The sequence below is a fragment of the Gracilinanus agilis genome, chromosome 3 (assembly GCF_016433145.1).
Source record: "Gracilinanus agilis isolate LMUSP501 chromosome 3, AgileGrace, whole genome shotgun sequence".
NCBI lineage: Eukaryota > Metazoa > Chordata > Mammalia > Didelphimorphia > Didelphidae > Gracilinanus > Gracilinanus agilis.
This window is the reverse complement of record NC_058132.1, coordinates 99,410,501-99,425,183: the sequence shown is the minus strand read 5'-3', so window position 1 is coordinate 99,425,183 and position 14,683 is coordinate 99,410,501. Positions and strand designations below refer to the sequence as shown.

The following is a 14,683-nucleotide window of genomic DNA, read 5'->3' as shown; positions in this document are numbered from 1 at the left end:
CTGAGGCCGGATTTGAACCTAGGACCTCCCGTCTCTAGGCCCGGCTCTTCTCTTATTGACTTTTAAGACTTTTGAAGTTATTCTTTGGAAGCCAAGCCTTCTTTCTGGAAATACATTAAAAGATTGCTCAAAGCACACAACAAACAGACTGAGGGATGGAGGGTGAGATGGTAAAAAATGAGTTAAATCACTCCTCAGCTTAATAAGAAAGCAATGCCTGGGTTCAGGCTTTATGGGCTTTCTTTATAGTGCATAGCTTGAAATAAAGGTGCAATGATGGTGCAATGATGGCAAAAGCAGTGATGTTTTCGATATACAAGCTACATTTATTTTTTTTTTGCCATTAAATGATTAGTACTAAGATATTTAATGCAAATCCTTAATACTGAGAGGCACTAAAAGGGGGCACCTTAAAGGAATTCTGAGGGGAAAATCAAGCCATATTTAGCTTCTCTTTTAGATATAATCAAGCCATATTTAGCTTCTCTTTTAGATATAATGCTCCCAAATCTAATGTTGGAATAAATGTTGGAATATTCCTTTATTTAGGAATACTCTTTTCTTCAATATAAAAGTTGATTTCTAAAAATAAAATTAGTCTACACAGTGACCTTTTCTACTTTACCTTGGCTTAAAACCCGGGTAATCATAAGAAAGCTGTAAAGAAAACTGGATAAATAATATTCTTATATCAAGAGGCATAGCTTAACTCCAATATTAACACATACATTTTGTGACTGAAAATGCTCAGCATCCAATCCTTGGACAATATGGAATCCAAAGTAATTTATTACTTAAAATTTTTTTATTTTGAATATTTTCCCATAGTTACATGTCTCATGTTCTTTCCCTCTCCCTCACCCCCCCTAATTTATTACATTTTAATTTCAAATTCATAGGAATAGCAGCCATTCTGAAATTATGAAACCTATTCTACATTGTCAAAGTATTATTTTAAGACCTCAGGATTCTCAAATCCAGGGCAAATCCAGGCATTCTCAAATCTGCCAGGGCAGATTCCTTCATTGCTGGCAACATTTATGAAAAAGACTGACATTACAATTTATTATTCTTTTTTATTTTTTAGAAAAACATTTTCCATGGTTCCATGATTCATGTTCTTGCTCTCTCTCCCCCCACCCCACCACCACCACCCAGTAGCCAATGCGCATTTCCACTAGTTTCTTCATGTGTCATTGATCAAGACCTATTTCCATATTATTGATAATTGTTCTAGGGTGGTCATTAAGAGTCTACATCCAAATCATGTCTGCATCAATCCATGTGTTTAAGCAGTTGTTTTTCTTCTGTGTTTCCACTCCTGTAGTTCTTCCTCTGAATGTGGGTAGTGTTCTTTCTCATAAGTTCCTCTGGATTGTCCTGGATCATTGCATTGCTGCTAGTACAGAAGTCCATTACATTCGATTTTACCACAATGTATCCATCTCTGTGTACAATGTTCTTCTGGCTCTGCTCCTTTCACTCTGCATCAATTACTGGAAGTCTTTCCAGTTCACATGGAATTCCTCCAATTCTTTATTCCTTTGAGCACAATAGTATTCCATCACCAGCATATACCACAGTTTTTTGTTCAGCCATTCCCAAATTGAAGGACATTCACTCGTTTTCCAGTTTTTTGCCACCACAAAGAACACAGCTACAAATATTTTTGTACAAGACTTTTCCCCTATGATCTCTTTGGGGTACAAACTCAGCAGTGGTATGGCTGGATCAAAGGGCAGGCAATCTTTTAGCACTTTTTGGGCATAGTTCCAAACTGCCATCCAGAATGGTTGGATCAACTTATAACTCTACCAGAAATGTATTAGTGTCCCAATTTTGCCACATCTCCTCCAATATTCATTACTCTCCCCTGCTGTCATTTTAGCCAGTCTGCTAGGTGTGAGGTGGTACCCCAGAGTTGTTGGCTTCATCACACTGGGATAGAGAACAAAGGCCTTTGAAATCAGTTTATTCTTCTTATTTTTATTTTTTTCAATTTAATTTATTTTTATTTTTTAGAAAAATTTTCCATGGTTACATGATTCATGTTCTTACTTTCCCCTTCACCACCCCCAACCCCACCCATAGCCAACATGTACAGTTTATTATTCTTTTTTTAAAATTTTTATTCCCCATTCACCACCCCCAACCCCTCCCCCATAGCCGACATGTACAGTATTATTCTTTTTTTTAAATTTTTATTCCCCTTCACCATCACCAACCCCCCCCATAGCCAACACGTGCAATTTATTCTTTTTTTAAATTTTTTATTCCCCTTCACCACCACCAACCCCCCCCCCCCCCCCCCACCCCCCATGTACAGTTTATTATTCTTTTTTTTATTTTTTATTTTTTTAAACCCTTAATTTCTATGTATTGGCTCCTAGGTGGAAGAGTGGTAAGGGTGGGCAATTAGGGTCAAGTGACTTGCCCAGGGTCACACAGCTGGGAAGTGTCTGAGGCCATATTTGAACCTAGGACTTCCCGACTCTAGGCCTGATTCTCAATCCACTGAGCTACCCAGCTGCCCCCTAGTTTATTATTCTTAAGAGAAGCCTACGACATGATCTTATTGGTTCAGGGAAGTGTTCTACCCATCTATCTGGGCAGTAACTATGGAGATAGAACAATAATCCTCACTGGATTTTTAAGTGCCAAATAATTAACAAGTGACTAACAACTGATGAGTGGACCCCTTCCCTTCCCCCTTCCCCTCACCACATCAGTGTGCATAGCTCATCAGTATCATTGCTGGCATCTTTGAACAACTATTTTCATATAAACATTCAAATGAATATTATATCTCATCTGCATTACAGATTTAACCCTGGCAAATATTAAAAATAAATACTTTCTGTTCAAACCACAGCCTTGTTTTCCAGTGCTTCCTTTACATATCTCCTTCTCTAGTCCCCAAATATAATCCAAAGAGAGAAAGGGTTTTTTTTTCCCCAGTCTGTAAAGAGTTCTCAAGAAAGTATTTTTCTCCCAATGGTAAAAAACTGTAGCTAACGCAGTTTCATTTTCTTGGCTCTCTGGCGTTTGAGTTCCTCCTTTTCACGTCTCATTTCTTCGAGGTCCTCTTGCATTCCAAGTCTCAAGCTCTTGGCTTCCTCCTTCTGTTGCTCTCTCCAACTGCTTTCCATGTAACGTAAGGCATGATCACTCTCATCTTTGTATTTACGACGATCATATCCAAAGATTTCCTGGATATGTTTTGATATTTCTTCTTGAGGTTCTCTGTCATCATCATCATCAATGAAGTCCTCCATTTCAGAATCATACTCCTCATCCTGATCTTCCTCAAGATAGCGTTTCCGGGCCATAGGGGGAAAGGGGGGCCTCTGGGTACCTTGTGGATATACTGCAGGTCTGTAGCCAGGTGGAGGGGGTCTCGTCCTATTGCTAGGTGGGCTGATGATATTCTTGGAAAAGATAGTTTCTGTAACAACTGTGCATCGGGGCTTCACAGAGGGGCTTGAGCCACTGACTGTCCGCCCAGGGCCATCTGAGCCACTGGTGGGTCTCCCAGGGCCACCTGAGTTGCTGGAGGGTCTCCCAGTGCCACCTGAACTAGGTCGCCCAGGGCCACTCAAACCACTAACAGGTCGTCCAACTGGAGTCACTGTCTGTCCCGTAGAGCCTGTGCCACTGAGTGGCTGGCCAGAGCTTCCTAAATTGCTTGTAGGATGCCCACGGCCACTTGAGCCACTCACAGGTCGCCCACTGGGGCCTGAGACACCAACCAAATGTTTGGATCCACTGGTTTGCTGTTCAGGTCCTGAGTTGGAGCTGCCACCGTGCTTCCTAGGGCTTTGGACTGGCCGAGTAGCCCCTACACCTGGCTGACCTGAGGTTGAGTTAGAACTGTTTCCTGGCTGCTTGGCACTTGCATTTCTTGTCTTTTCGTGTGAAGTAGAGACAACCCCAGACTTGGAATGGCTGGGATGGGAAGAAGGGGATTTGGAGGGCCTGTGCTCATTAGATTTTTGAGTCTCATGAACCACAGTCTTTGAGATCCCTGTGCCCATAGAATGGGAGCTAGAGCAGGACTTCCTGGCCCCATTGAGGAAGGGGCTGTGACTTTCACTTGGTGAGGGCTGGAAGGTATCTCCAGAGCCTTCTTTGGTCTTCTCTCCTGGCTGGGACTTACTGGATGGCAGTCTCATAGTTTTCTCAGCATCTATATGGGGAAGGTGACTCCCCCTGGAAGAGCAATGTTTGTCCCCAGGATCTCTGTGTCTTTCACTAACACTCTCATTTGAAGAAGGGATCGTTTTAGACATAGTTGGAGAAACTAGCCTTTTCTCTCTTTCAAGCATCTTTTTCTCTTTTCCTCTATCTATGTTTTTGTGTTTTCGTTCTAAGAATTCCTTTTCTCTCAGTTCTTTTGCAGTTCTGGGCCGTTCTTCTATTTTCTTTACTACCTTAATCTCCACAGGTTCATACTGATTCTTCTCAGCCAGCTTGAGTAAGTCTGTGAACTTCATGGGTGCAGGGGCACTTCTGAGGGGGGCCTTTGGTTTCGTTATAGTCTTCAGGGGTGCTTCCTGCTCCTCATACTCCAACTCTGTGTCCTCACTGGAGCATTTATGGTCTGTGGGTCTCTCAATTCCATGTTTTTTCTTTGCTTTCTTTTCAAGAGGAATCCCATCATAACCAAAGAAGTTGTCTTTTGTCCGCTTTGCCATGGCTCTTGCTTTCTTGTTGTGTTTTAACTCTGTGCGTTTCTTCATCAACTCTTCCTTTTTCCTCTTTTCCTCTAAGGCTTTTTCCCTTAACTCTTCTTCTTTCCGCTTGAGGAAAGCTTGCACTGCTGCTGCCTGGACACCCTTGACTTCGGGGTCTCTTTTAGGAGGACCTACTGCCAAACTGCATCTTTTCGGGATGATGTTGAGTCCCTGCTTCTTAGACGCCATCTTCAAGATGTCCTGGGAGTCCATGATGCTAAACTTTGTGGCCGGGCAGTGCTCGGGCAACACTGAGGCTCAGGGGTGCAGCCAGGTGCCCCCTGTGCTCCCCCACCGGCACCCTCCACCCAAAATGACTTTAATAGCTTTTATTTACAAAAACAGTAGAAGGAGTGAAAGCAGAGAAAGACAAAGGTAGAGAAGATATTTAGCCAACCTTACTAAATATTGCTCTGGTGCTCCACTCAGCCAGAACTTGTTGACTTTCAACCAGAATTAAACTCTCTCCAGAGATCAGTAAAGGACAGCCAGCTATTCACTCACCCAAGTTCCCTCCAAGACTCCTGAGGCCGACTTTCTTCCTTGAGCCCACCTTCTGGAAACTGACTTCCTTCTTGAGGCAGATTCCCTCAGAAATCAGGGTCATTTATAGTGGCTTCTTGTCTCCGCCCCTTTTCACAGGGGCCAATCACAGCTTCCAAACTGGCTTGTAGCTCCTGGGGGGGGGCAGTGTCTGTGGGATCGAGTTCTCACCTTCTGGAGGTTAAGATCTCACAATCAAAAAAGACTCACAGCTAAGGGTGTGAACTCACCAAACCCCACCCTCTGAGAGGTGTGAATCCACCTCACACAAAGAGTCCGCACGCCCCTGGCTGATGAGGTGTGAACTCTCCAAGAGGTTTGAGAGCTCCTCCACCCAGTCTAAGCAGGGGTACTTTAAGTTATTGCCAACCAAAGTGTTAACTCCAACTAGGAAAAGAGAATAAAGAATTCTCTTTTCACAAGTGTAAACTCAGAAAAGATAAAACCAAGAATTTCCTTTCACACCATCTTATAGTCATTATTGTGAACTGATTCCAAGGGAGAAGAGTGGTTAAGAGCTAGGCAATGGAAGTTAAGTGACTCGCCTAAGGTCACACAGCTAGGAAGTGTGTGAGACCACATTTGAACCCAGGACCTCCCATCTCTGGGCTGGTGTCTTAATCCACTGAGTCACCTTGTTCCGCCCCCACCCCCTCCCCAGCTCTGTTCTCAGTTTTCTTAATAGTGAAAAGTGTGTTATATAAATCTTTATAGGTTTGTTTTATATTTTTTCTATTGGTATCCTGGTTTTATCTGTAAATGCCTTTGGGATGACTTTTCTTAGTTGAGTCTCCCATCAAGATTTCTTTAGAATAACCTCTTCCTCTTAGGGCGACATATTTTAAAAAGATTTTTTTTAGTTAAACTGAAAATATTAAGAAATCACATTTTCTCTAGACTAAAAATCTTTTCTAGACTTTTTCCTTTAAGGAAATTCATAAAGGGACCTGGGAATAGGGATTAAGAACAAAGCTAGAGGGGCAGCTGGGTAGCTCAGTGGATTGAGAGTCAGGCCTAGAGACAGGAGGTCCTAGGTTCAAATCTGGCCTCAGACACTTCCCAGCTGTGTGACCCTGGGCAAGTCACTTGACCCCCATTGCCTACCCTTACCTCTCTTCCACATAGGAGCCAATACACAGAAGTTAAGGGTTAAAAAAAAAAAAAAAAAAGAACAGAGCTGGGCAAAAGGTGGACACCAAAGGTGGATGAACAGCTCTAGAAAGGGTTATCACCAGAGATGCTTGCTCTCCCTCAACACCCCTATCCAGGCTGAAGAATTTAACTACCCAGAGGAAAACAGACAAACAAATGGCATGTAATAAATCACAATCAATATGAAGAATGAACTACAAAGCTGAATTAAAGTAAAGGATGCCATTGAAGAAATGTATGTTGAAAAAGATGGGCTGATCCCACAGTGGGAGCAAGGGAGAGCTGATGGAACCGAGAGCCCACGAGCTCCAGGGGGGGCATTCCCTAGAGAAATAAAGATGTGAACATTGGATGAATTGCCTGCAGTGAATTTAGCAAGAAGAGGGACAAAAATCTCCCTCGTGGAGAAGACTCGGATGTTTGCAATCTGTATTACACCATTAATGAGCTCACAGATACCTCTGACTGTTGGGATGACTATTAGGATACCTTTGTAACTCGGCTGTATGGCAGAACGTGTGCTTTGATCTGAGTGAGGAAGCCTGATAGCTCTGCCACTAAGACCATAGCCCAGGCTCCCCTGGCCTCTTTGGAAATGGAGCTCCGTTCACATTCACCTTATAAACTCAATGTAAAAAGTGATGGGGGGGGGGCAGCTGGGTAGCTCAGTGGAGTGAGAGTCAGGCCTAGAGACAGGAGGTCCTGGGTTCAAACCCGGCCTCAGCCACTTCCAGCTGTGTGACCCTGGGCAAGTCATTTGACCCCCATTGCCCACTCTTACCACTCTTCCACCTATGAGACAATACACCGAGATTAAGGGTTTAAAAAAAAATAAGTGATCGGCAGTAGCTGGCCTTCAGTGAAATGTCTGTGCCTTAAAAAAAAAAAATAAAACTTAAAAATAAAAAAAAAAACCAACAACTTCCCTCTCCTGCCTCCCCAACTCTAATTCTAGTTCCTGGCTGCCTCCCTGCATAAGAAAGGAAATCATTTCATCTCTAATTTTTGGGAAACACACCTTGGTGCCCACGTAAGGAGCAGTAGTTCATCCTTAATGAGCTGGGCTTCTCTCCTGCAAAGGGTTTGATGCAGATCTGGATCCCCCTGGGGAAAAGGCAGCTTATAATCATTCCCCAGTGGGGCCTCAACTCTCTTTAAGTACTGAGTCAATGCCTCCCTTTGAGTGATCTGCGATTCCAAAATGAAGGCTTTGTGGGAATCCATTCCAGCAGATCTGGGTCTGGGCTGGACCCACTTGATGAGCATCTCAGGCCTGAAAATGATGACTTTCAAAGGCCTTTCAAGGGAAGCATTTTTATGCACACATCCTTGGAATCAATCAACTTAATAAAGGAATATTTTGTGCACTTAATGGGCTGTCCCTGTACCCACCCTCCTCATTCTAGAATGCCATGACCTTGGCTCTAGCTAGCATTTTAAAGAGCATTTTAAGGGCTCTGTGTCGTTATGGCATTTGCCCCTCACAAGCCTGGGAGGCAGGTGTTATTAATATCCTCATTTTATAGATGAGGAAATCGAGACAGGCATAAATGAGGTGACTTGCCCGGATTCACAAATCTAATAAGCAGGATTTCCCTGACTCCAGACCCAATGCTTTAATCCCTTTTGCTTTGTAATGAAAGAATCTTGATTTATTAATTATTAAAGAGTATGATTACATTTACATTTATTAAAGAGTATTAAACCCTTGGAAAAGGAGCCAGCCTAGGGCAAACTAGTGAAGCAAATGACATTTGTTTTCGGTGATCTTACCCGGTAATTCCCATGGAATGATTGTTGGTTAGAGCTAGGAGAAGCTTTAGCTTTCTTTATTTCCTCCATTCCCATTTGACAGATGATGAAACTGAGCCTACAAGGGGGAAGTCACTTGTCTATGATAACACAGTTAACTGGTGGGAGTTAATAGTTAGTCAATAAGCAGTTATTACACATTCGCTATGTGCCAGGCACCTCCCAGGGTTATAAATGAGATCATATTTATAAAGCGCTTAAGACAGTGCCTGGTATACAGTGAGTGCTTAATTAACACCTGCTTCCTTTCCTGCTTTTGTGAGCATATGCAAAGGAAGACAAAAATCTGGTCCCTGAAGTCAAGGTGCTCACATTCTGAAAAGAGGCAGCAAACAAATAATTACCTACATACAAGATGGCAGGACAAAGACTGGAAGTCAGCCCTTCTGACTCTACCTTTAGACTCTTTAATGCCGTGTTTCCTTTCTCTTGGCTCACTTTCTTCTCTGAACATCATCACCAGCTAGTAGGAACTGTCTAGTTAGTACCTCTATGTTGCCCCCCAACTCTTTGGGCCACTCACCATTGGATGTCACCCAATGCACCAGATCTTTCCTTGCTTCCTCCACAAGTCATATCACAAGGCTAATGCCATTGTAGACTTGCAAACAATATTTAATTCAATTAGATAAACATGTATTAAACACCTACTATGTGCCAGGCACTGGGCTAAGTGCTGAGCATACAAAATTGGCAGAAGACAGTCTCATGGAGCTTACACTATAATGGGGGGGAAAATACATGCAAACAAACACATACCAAACAACCTATACACAGGATAAACTGGAAATAATGAACAGAGGAAAGGTGATGAAATAAAGAGGGTTTGAGGAAGGCTTCCTCTAGGAGGTGGGATTTTAGTTGGGATTTAAACAGGGAGAGCAGTAGTCAGAGTGGAGGAGGGAGAACATTCCAGGCATGGAGAAGAGCCAGAGAGAACACCCCATCTTATTCATGATATTTAGAAATGGGAAGTTTTAAAAGACTATTTAAGGGGCTACTGTGAATCAATAGTGTGACATGGCAGCTGAAAGAACTAATAAGATCCTTTCTATGAGAAGAGGTCTGAACCTGAGATTTGATAAGAATAAGAAGTTCATGATGAGAAGAATATGAACAGACACGTTTTTATTTTTTTGGAAAACTTTATTTAATTAATTAATTTAGAATATTTTTCCACGGTTACAAGATTCATGTTCTTTCCCTAGCCTTCTCCCTACCCCCTCCCATGGCTGGTACACAATTCCACTGGGTTTTATATGTGTCATTGATCAAGACCTATTTCCATATTATTGATATTTGCATTAGGGTGATCGTTCAGAGTCTACATCGCCAATCATATCCCCATTGACCCATATGATCAAGCAGATGTTTTTCTTCTGTGTTTCTGCTCCCGCAGTTCTTTCTCTGGATATGGATAGTGTTCTTTCTCCTAAGTTCCTCAGAATTGTCCTGGATCATTGCATTGCTGCTAGTAGAGAAGTCCAATACATTCGATTGTACCACAGCGTATCAATCTCTGTGTACAATTGAACAGGCAGTTTTGAGAGGAAGAAATTACAACTATAATCATCTGAAAAAGGCTCCAAATCACTATTGATTAGAGATGCAAATCAAAACAACTCTGAGATACTACCTCTTACCTTTCAGATTGGTTAACATGACCAAAAAGGAAAATGATAAATGTGCAAGGGGATGTGAGAAAATCAGGATACTAATACACTATATTGGTGGAACTGTGAAGTGGTAATTTTGGAGAGCAGTATGGAACCATGTCCAAAGGGCCATAAAACTATGCACACCCTTTGATCCAGCAATATCATTATTGGGTTTGTATCCCAAAGGAATCAGAGATAGGGAAAATGGACCTACCTGTACCAAAATATTTTAAGCAGCTCTTTCTATAGCGGCAAAGAATTAGAAACTGAGGAGTGTTCATTACTTGGGGAATGGATGGACAAGTTGTAGTATGTGATTGTAATAACATACTATTGTGCCACAAATAATAATGAAAAGGATGAGTTCAGAAAAACTTGGAAAGACATATGAAGTGACACAAAGAGAAGTGAACAGGATAAGGAAGACAGTGTATACCATAACAGAAATATTGTATAATAATCAACTTTGAAGGAATAAATTATTATCAGCAAAGCAAGTTTTTAAGACAATCACTAGAGACTCATGATGAAAATTCTATCCACAGTCAAAGAGTCGGGATCTGATCACAGATGAAAGCATGCCATCTTCCACCTTATTTCCTTCAAGAATTTTTTAATGGTATGCATGATCTGTCTTCTATCATGCCACAAGCAATATGGAAATATATATTGCAGGAAAGCCCTGGTATAACCTACATCATATTATTTACAACCTCAGGTTGGGGTTGGTGGAGGAGGGAGGGAGAAAATCTGAAACCTAAAATGTTAGAAATAATTGTCAAAAATTATTTCTACACATAACAGAAAAAAATAGTAAAAGAAGTTCCTGGTGAGGACAACAAATTAATTGCATTAACACTGCTCAGGATCAGAATGAAGAGATAATAGTTGTTTGCCATGGACTGACTATACCTGGAATATTGTGTTCAGTTCTTAAATCATTTTTTAGAAGAGATTGAAAAACTGGACATCATCATAGGATTATCAATGTAGAATTGAAAAGGACCTCAAGGTCATCTCATAGTCTAACCCTTCTTATTAAAAAATATTTTAAAAAGGTCTTACCTTCCATCTTAGAATAAATACTGTATATTAGTTTCAAGGCAGAGAGTGGTAAGGATTGGACAATGGGGGCTAAGTGACCTGTCCAGGATCACACAGCTGAGGCCAAATTTGAATCCAGGACTTCCCATTTCAAGGCATGGCTCTCATTCACTAAACCACCTAGCTGTCCCCTAACCCTCTTGATTTTATAGAACAGAAAGTTTATTCAAAGATATGTTATTTTCCTAGTTACATGTAATAACAATTTTAACACATTTTATCATGCAAAACACACTTCCACATTGCAGACAAGAAAGCTTAGATAACTTGTCCAAGATCTATATAATCTAGAACTTGGAGGGACATCAGAGAGACAATTGTCCATTTGATGTGGCAAGAATGCTGGAATGAAGACTTTCAGGTCCTATGTTCAATGCCTGATTTTGCCATTTGAGAGCTATGTGATTTTAAGAAAGTTCATTTCACACCTGAACCTCAGTATTCTCCTCTGTAAATTGAAGAGAGTAGGGTTAGATTAGATGGTATCTCAGGTGCCTTCCAACTTTAGCATTCTATATTCCTTTAGAAATGGTTATCCAGCCTCTGCTCAAACACTTCCAGAGAGCTCACTGAATACAAGGCATCCCATTCTGCCATTTCAGTTCTCATTCCTAGAGAGTTCTGCCTTAGGTTTTATGTAGAGCTGAAATCCACCTTCTTTCAATGCATTAACATCAATTCTGTCCCCTGCAGCTGTGCAAGGAGCCTTTCAAATATTTGAATAAGCTAAATATTAAATATTTGAATATAGTCCCCTATAAATGTTCTCTTCTCTAGGCCAAATATATTCAATTCTCTCAACTATTAATGTAGTTAATATTGTTCTAGCCACATTCCACCTCGATTTATAATGAGCTTGTGGTCAACCAAAGTTCTCAGGCATTTTTCCCATGAAATGTCATTTGTTTCCCATACTTTACTTACTCATAGTGAAATATTATTTTTGGCTTTTTATGCTTCTCACCTGGCCTTCTAGTCAGAGGGGAGGATACCAATAGATTCACTCATTCCCTTTAAGGAAATGACTTCATAGTCTTTGCTTCATAGTATCTATTCTTTTGATAAAAATGTCCATTTATTATTGCCTTCCTTAGACTCACAGACTCTTAGAACTAAAAAGGAACTTGATGGTTATTTTGTTGAACCTCCTTATTTTCCAGAGAAGGAAACTGAGGCCCAGAATGGAAGGGTGGCTAGCTCAAGGTCATATAGATAATTAGTTGCAGTACTAGGGGAATAGTCCAAATAGCAAATCCTATGTTCCTTTCATGACACTACCTACACTAGGTTCTCTTCCTCTCTAATCTCTTATTAAAAGTTTGAGCAACATTAGATTGGAACCAAATGGTGACCTCATCATTGGTTCTCTGGGCTTTCCAACAATACTTCTCTGCAATTTTTGCTAGCTTAAAAATTAAGTTCAATCTACCTATCAGTTAGTGAAAGGAAATTCTTGATTCTCTTTGTCTATTCTGAGTTTATGCTTGTGAAAAGGGAATTCTTTATTCTCTTTGCCTAGTTGGAATGAAAATTTTGGTTAACAATAACTTGAGAACCCCTACTTAGTACCTCACTAGATTGTGAGGATGGGATTAACTCTCCTTTGTCTACTTTTGAATTAATCAACAAAAGCAATATACCCATACTTAAGCCTAAAGTAAGGGAAATCCACAAACTCTTAATACAGGAGTTGGTTTGCAACTCACTGTAATAAACTGGGTGATAACTCAGAAACGTGTGAATCCTAGGAGGGTTAACACCTTTAGAGGTGACAAGTCAGTCCCACAGACACTGCCCCTGGGCAGTGTTGGACAATTTGGAAGCTGTGATTGACCCCTGTGAAGAGGGGTAGTGATTGGAAATCACCATGAAAGCCATGAAATCCTTTGGCTGGGGCACTCTCATGAAGTTGAGTCTCACAGAGAGTGTCTCCTGGAGATAGTCTTTGAGGGAACTTCACTGGAGACTGCGCCTTGGATAAGTGAAAAGGCTGACTCCATTCCTAGTTTCCTAAGAGAATAGCTTCTATCTTGGAGGAGGCTGGTGTGGTTACTCACTATCAGCCCTCCTGGCTGAGGACTAGTACAAGCATTTCTCTAACCTCTCTCACATTTCTCTATTTTATTATTTCCCCTTTAATTTGTTAAATAAACTTCTGACTTGAGATATAATAATTTTGGTGACCATATTATTTTATATAATTTAAGTCCAACTATTAAATTTTACCCTTACATTAGCCAACAAGCATTGTTTAAGGCCTACTATGCATCAGGCTGTGCTAAGTTACCAAAATATAAAGAAAGGCAAAAGACACCCCTTGCTCTTAAGGAGCTCACATTCTGAGGGGGGAGACAACAGGCAAACAACCATGTGCAAATGAGATGTATACAGAATAAGAAAGAGATAATCAACAGAGGGAAGGTACTAGAATTAGAAGAATTGGTAAAGGCTGTGAGAGTTTTAGTTGGGATTTGAAGGAAGCTAGAAAAGTCATGAGGCAGAGAAGGGAGAGAATTCCAGGTACTTTCAATGCTACACCAATCAAGTTACCAAGGAAATACTTTATAGAACTTAGTAAAATAATAACAAAGTTCATTTAGGGGAAAAAAAAGTTCTAAAATATCAAGGGAAATAGTGAAAACAAGTAAGGTTGAAGTGGAAACAGCATTTTTAGACCTCAAACTGTTTAATAAAGCATTACTCAACAGAACCACCTAATATTGGTTCAAAACTTAGACAGATCAATGGCTAGTCAAGGGAGGTTCAGAAATACTTAAACTCAATCTGTGTTTGATAAAGTGGAAAATATAAATTATCCAGGAAAAACTACCTATTTGATAAAAACTGCTGGGAAAACTAGAAAGCAGTTTGGTAGAAAATGGGCATAACTCTTTCATTACACTTCCTAATGCATTCTAAATGGATACTTAATATTAAAGATTAAACTTAAAAATTAGAAGAGAAGCTGATAACATACTTCATATATCATATTACCTGCTTTCATAGGGAGGGGAAAGAGGGAGCAGGAAAAAAGGATGAGAAATTTTTTTAAGAGAATGGGATGAGAAGTAGAGATAAGTAACATTTTTTTTGGACATAACTAATGTAAGAATTTGTTTCTTTTGGATAAATACATTTATGATAATTTATGATATATGCTACATTATTGTTATGTTACATATAAAATGGTAACAAAAATAAAAGACCCATATTTATGAAAATAATGGTAGCTTATGTGCTAATAGTTGTTCTAGATGATAGAGAGAAACAAATTCTGCAAAGATCTTCCAAATAAAATTAACATATATTTTGAAAAAAAAAAAGATCAAGTAAGGTTTGGGAAGACACTCAACTTATCCTTTTCTGGAAGGGAGGTCCACAGGTGTTATACATTGCACATGTTTTCAAACCTTTTCAATATAGTGATTGATTTCAGTAACTTTATTTTTCTTTTTCCTATTCAAAAATACTATTTGTCATATGGGATGGCTATCTGGGAGGGAGGTGGAGAAGGATACATGGTATTTTATGGTGATGTAAGATACAAAAAATATCAATACAAACTCATTTAAAAATACTTACACTGGTAAATTAAAAGAGAGAGAGAGAGAGAGAGAGAGACAGACAGACAGAGAGAGAGAGAGAGAGAGACAGAGAGAGAGAGAGAGAGAGAGAGAGAGA

The 14,683-nt window shown here is 40.3% G+C and overlaps 1 protein-coding gene across 1 annotated transcript; it reads right to left on the bottom strand.

Annotated features, from left to right (window-relative positions):
- Positions 1–3,011: 3,011 nt before the first annotated feature.
- On the bottom strand, positions 3,012–5,006 carry LOC123238892 (protein SPT2 homolog). Its single transcript, XM_044666144.1, has one exon. It carries the CDS (start codon positions 4,944–4,946, stop codon positions 3,012–3,014), a length of 1,935 nt encoding a protein of 644 aa, XP_044522079.1. The 5' UTR covers positions 4,947–5,006.
- Between the last annotated feature and the right edge of the window lie 9,677 nt (positions 5,007–14,683).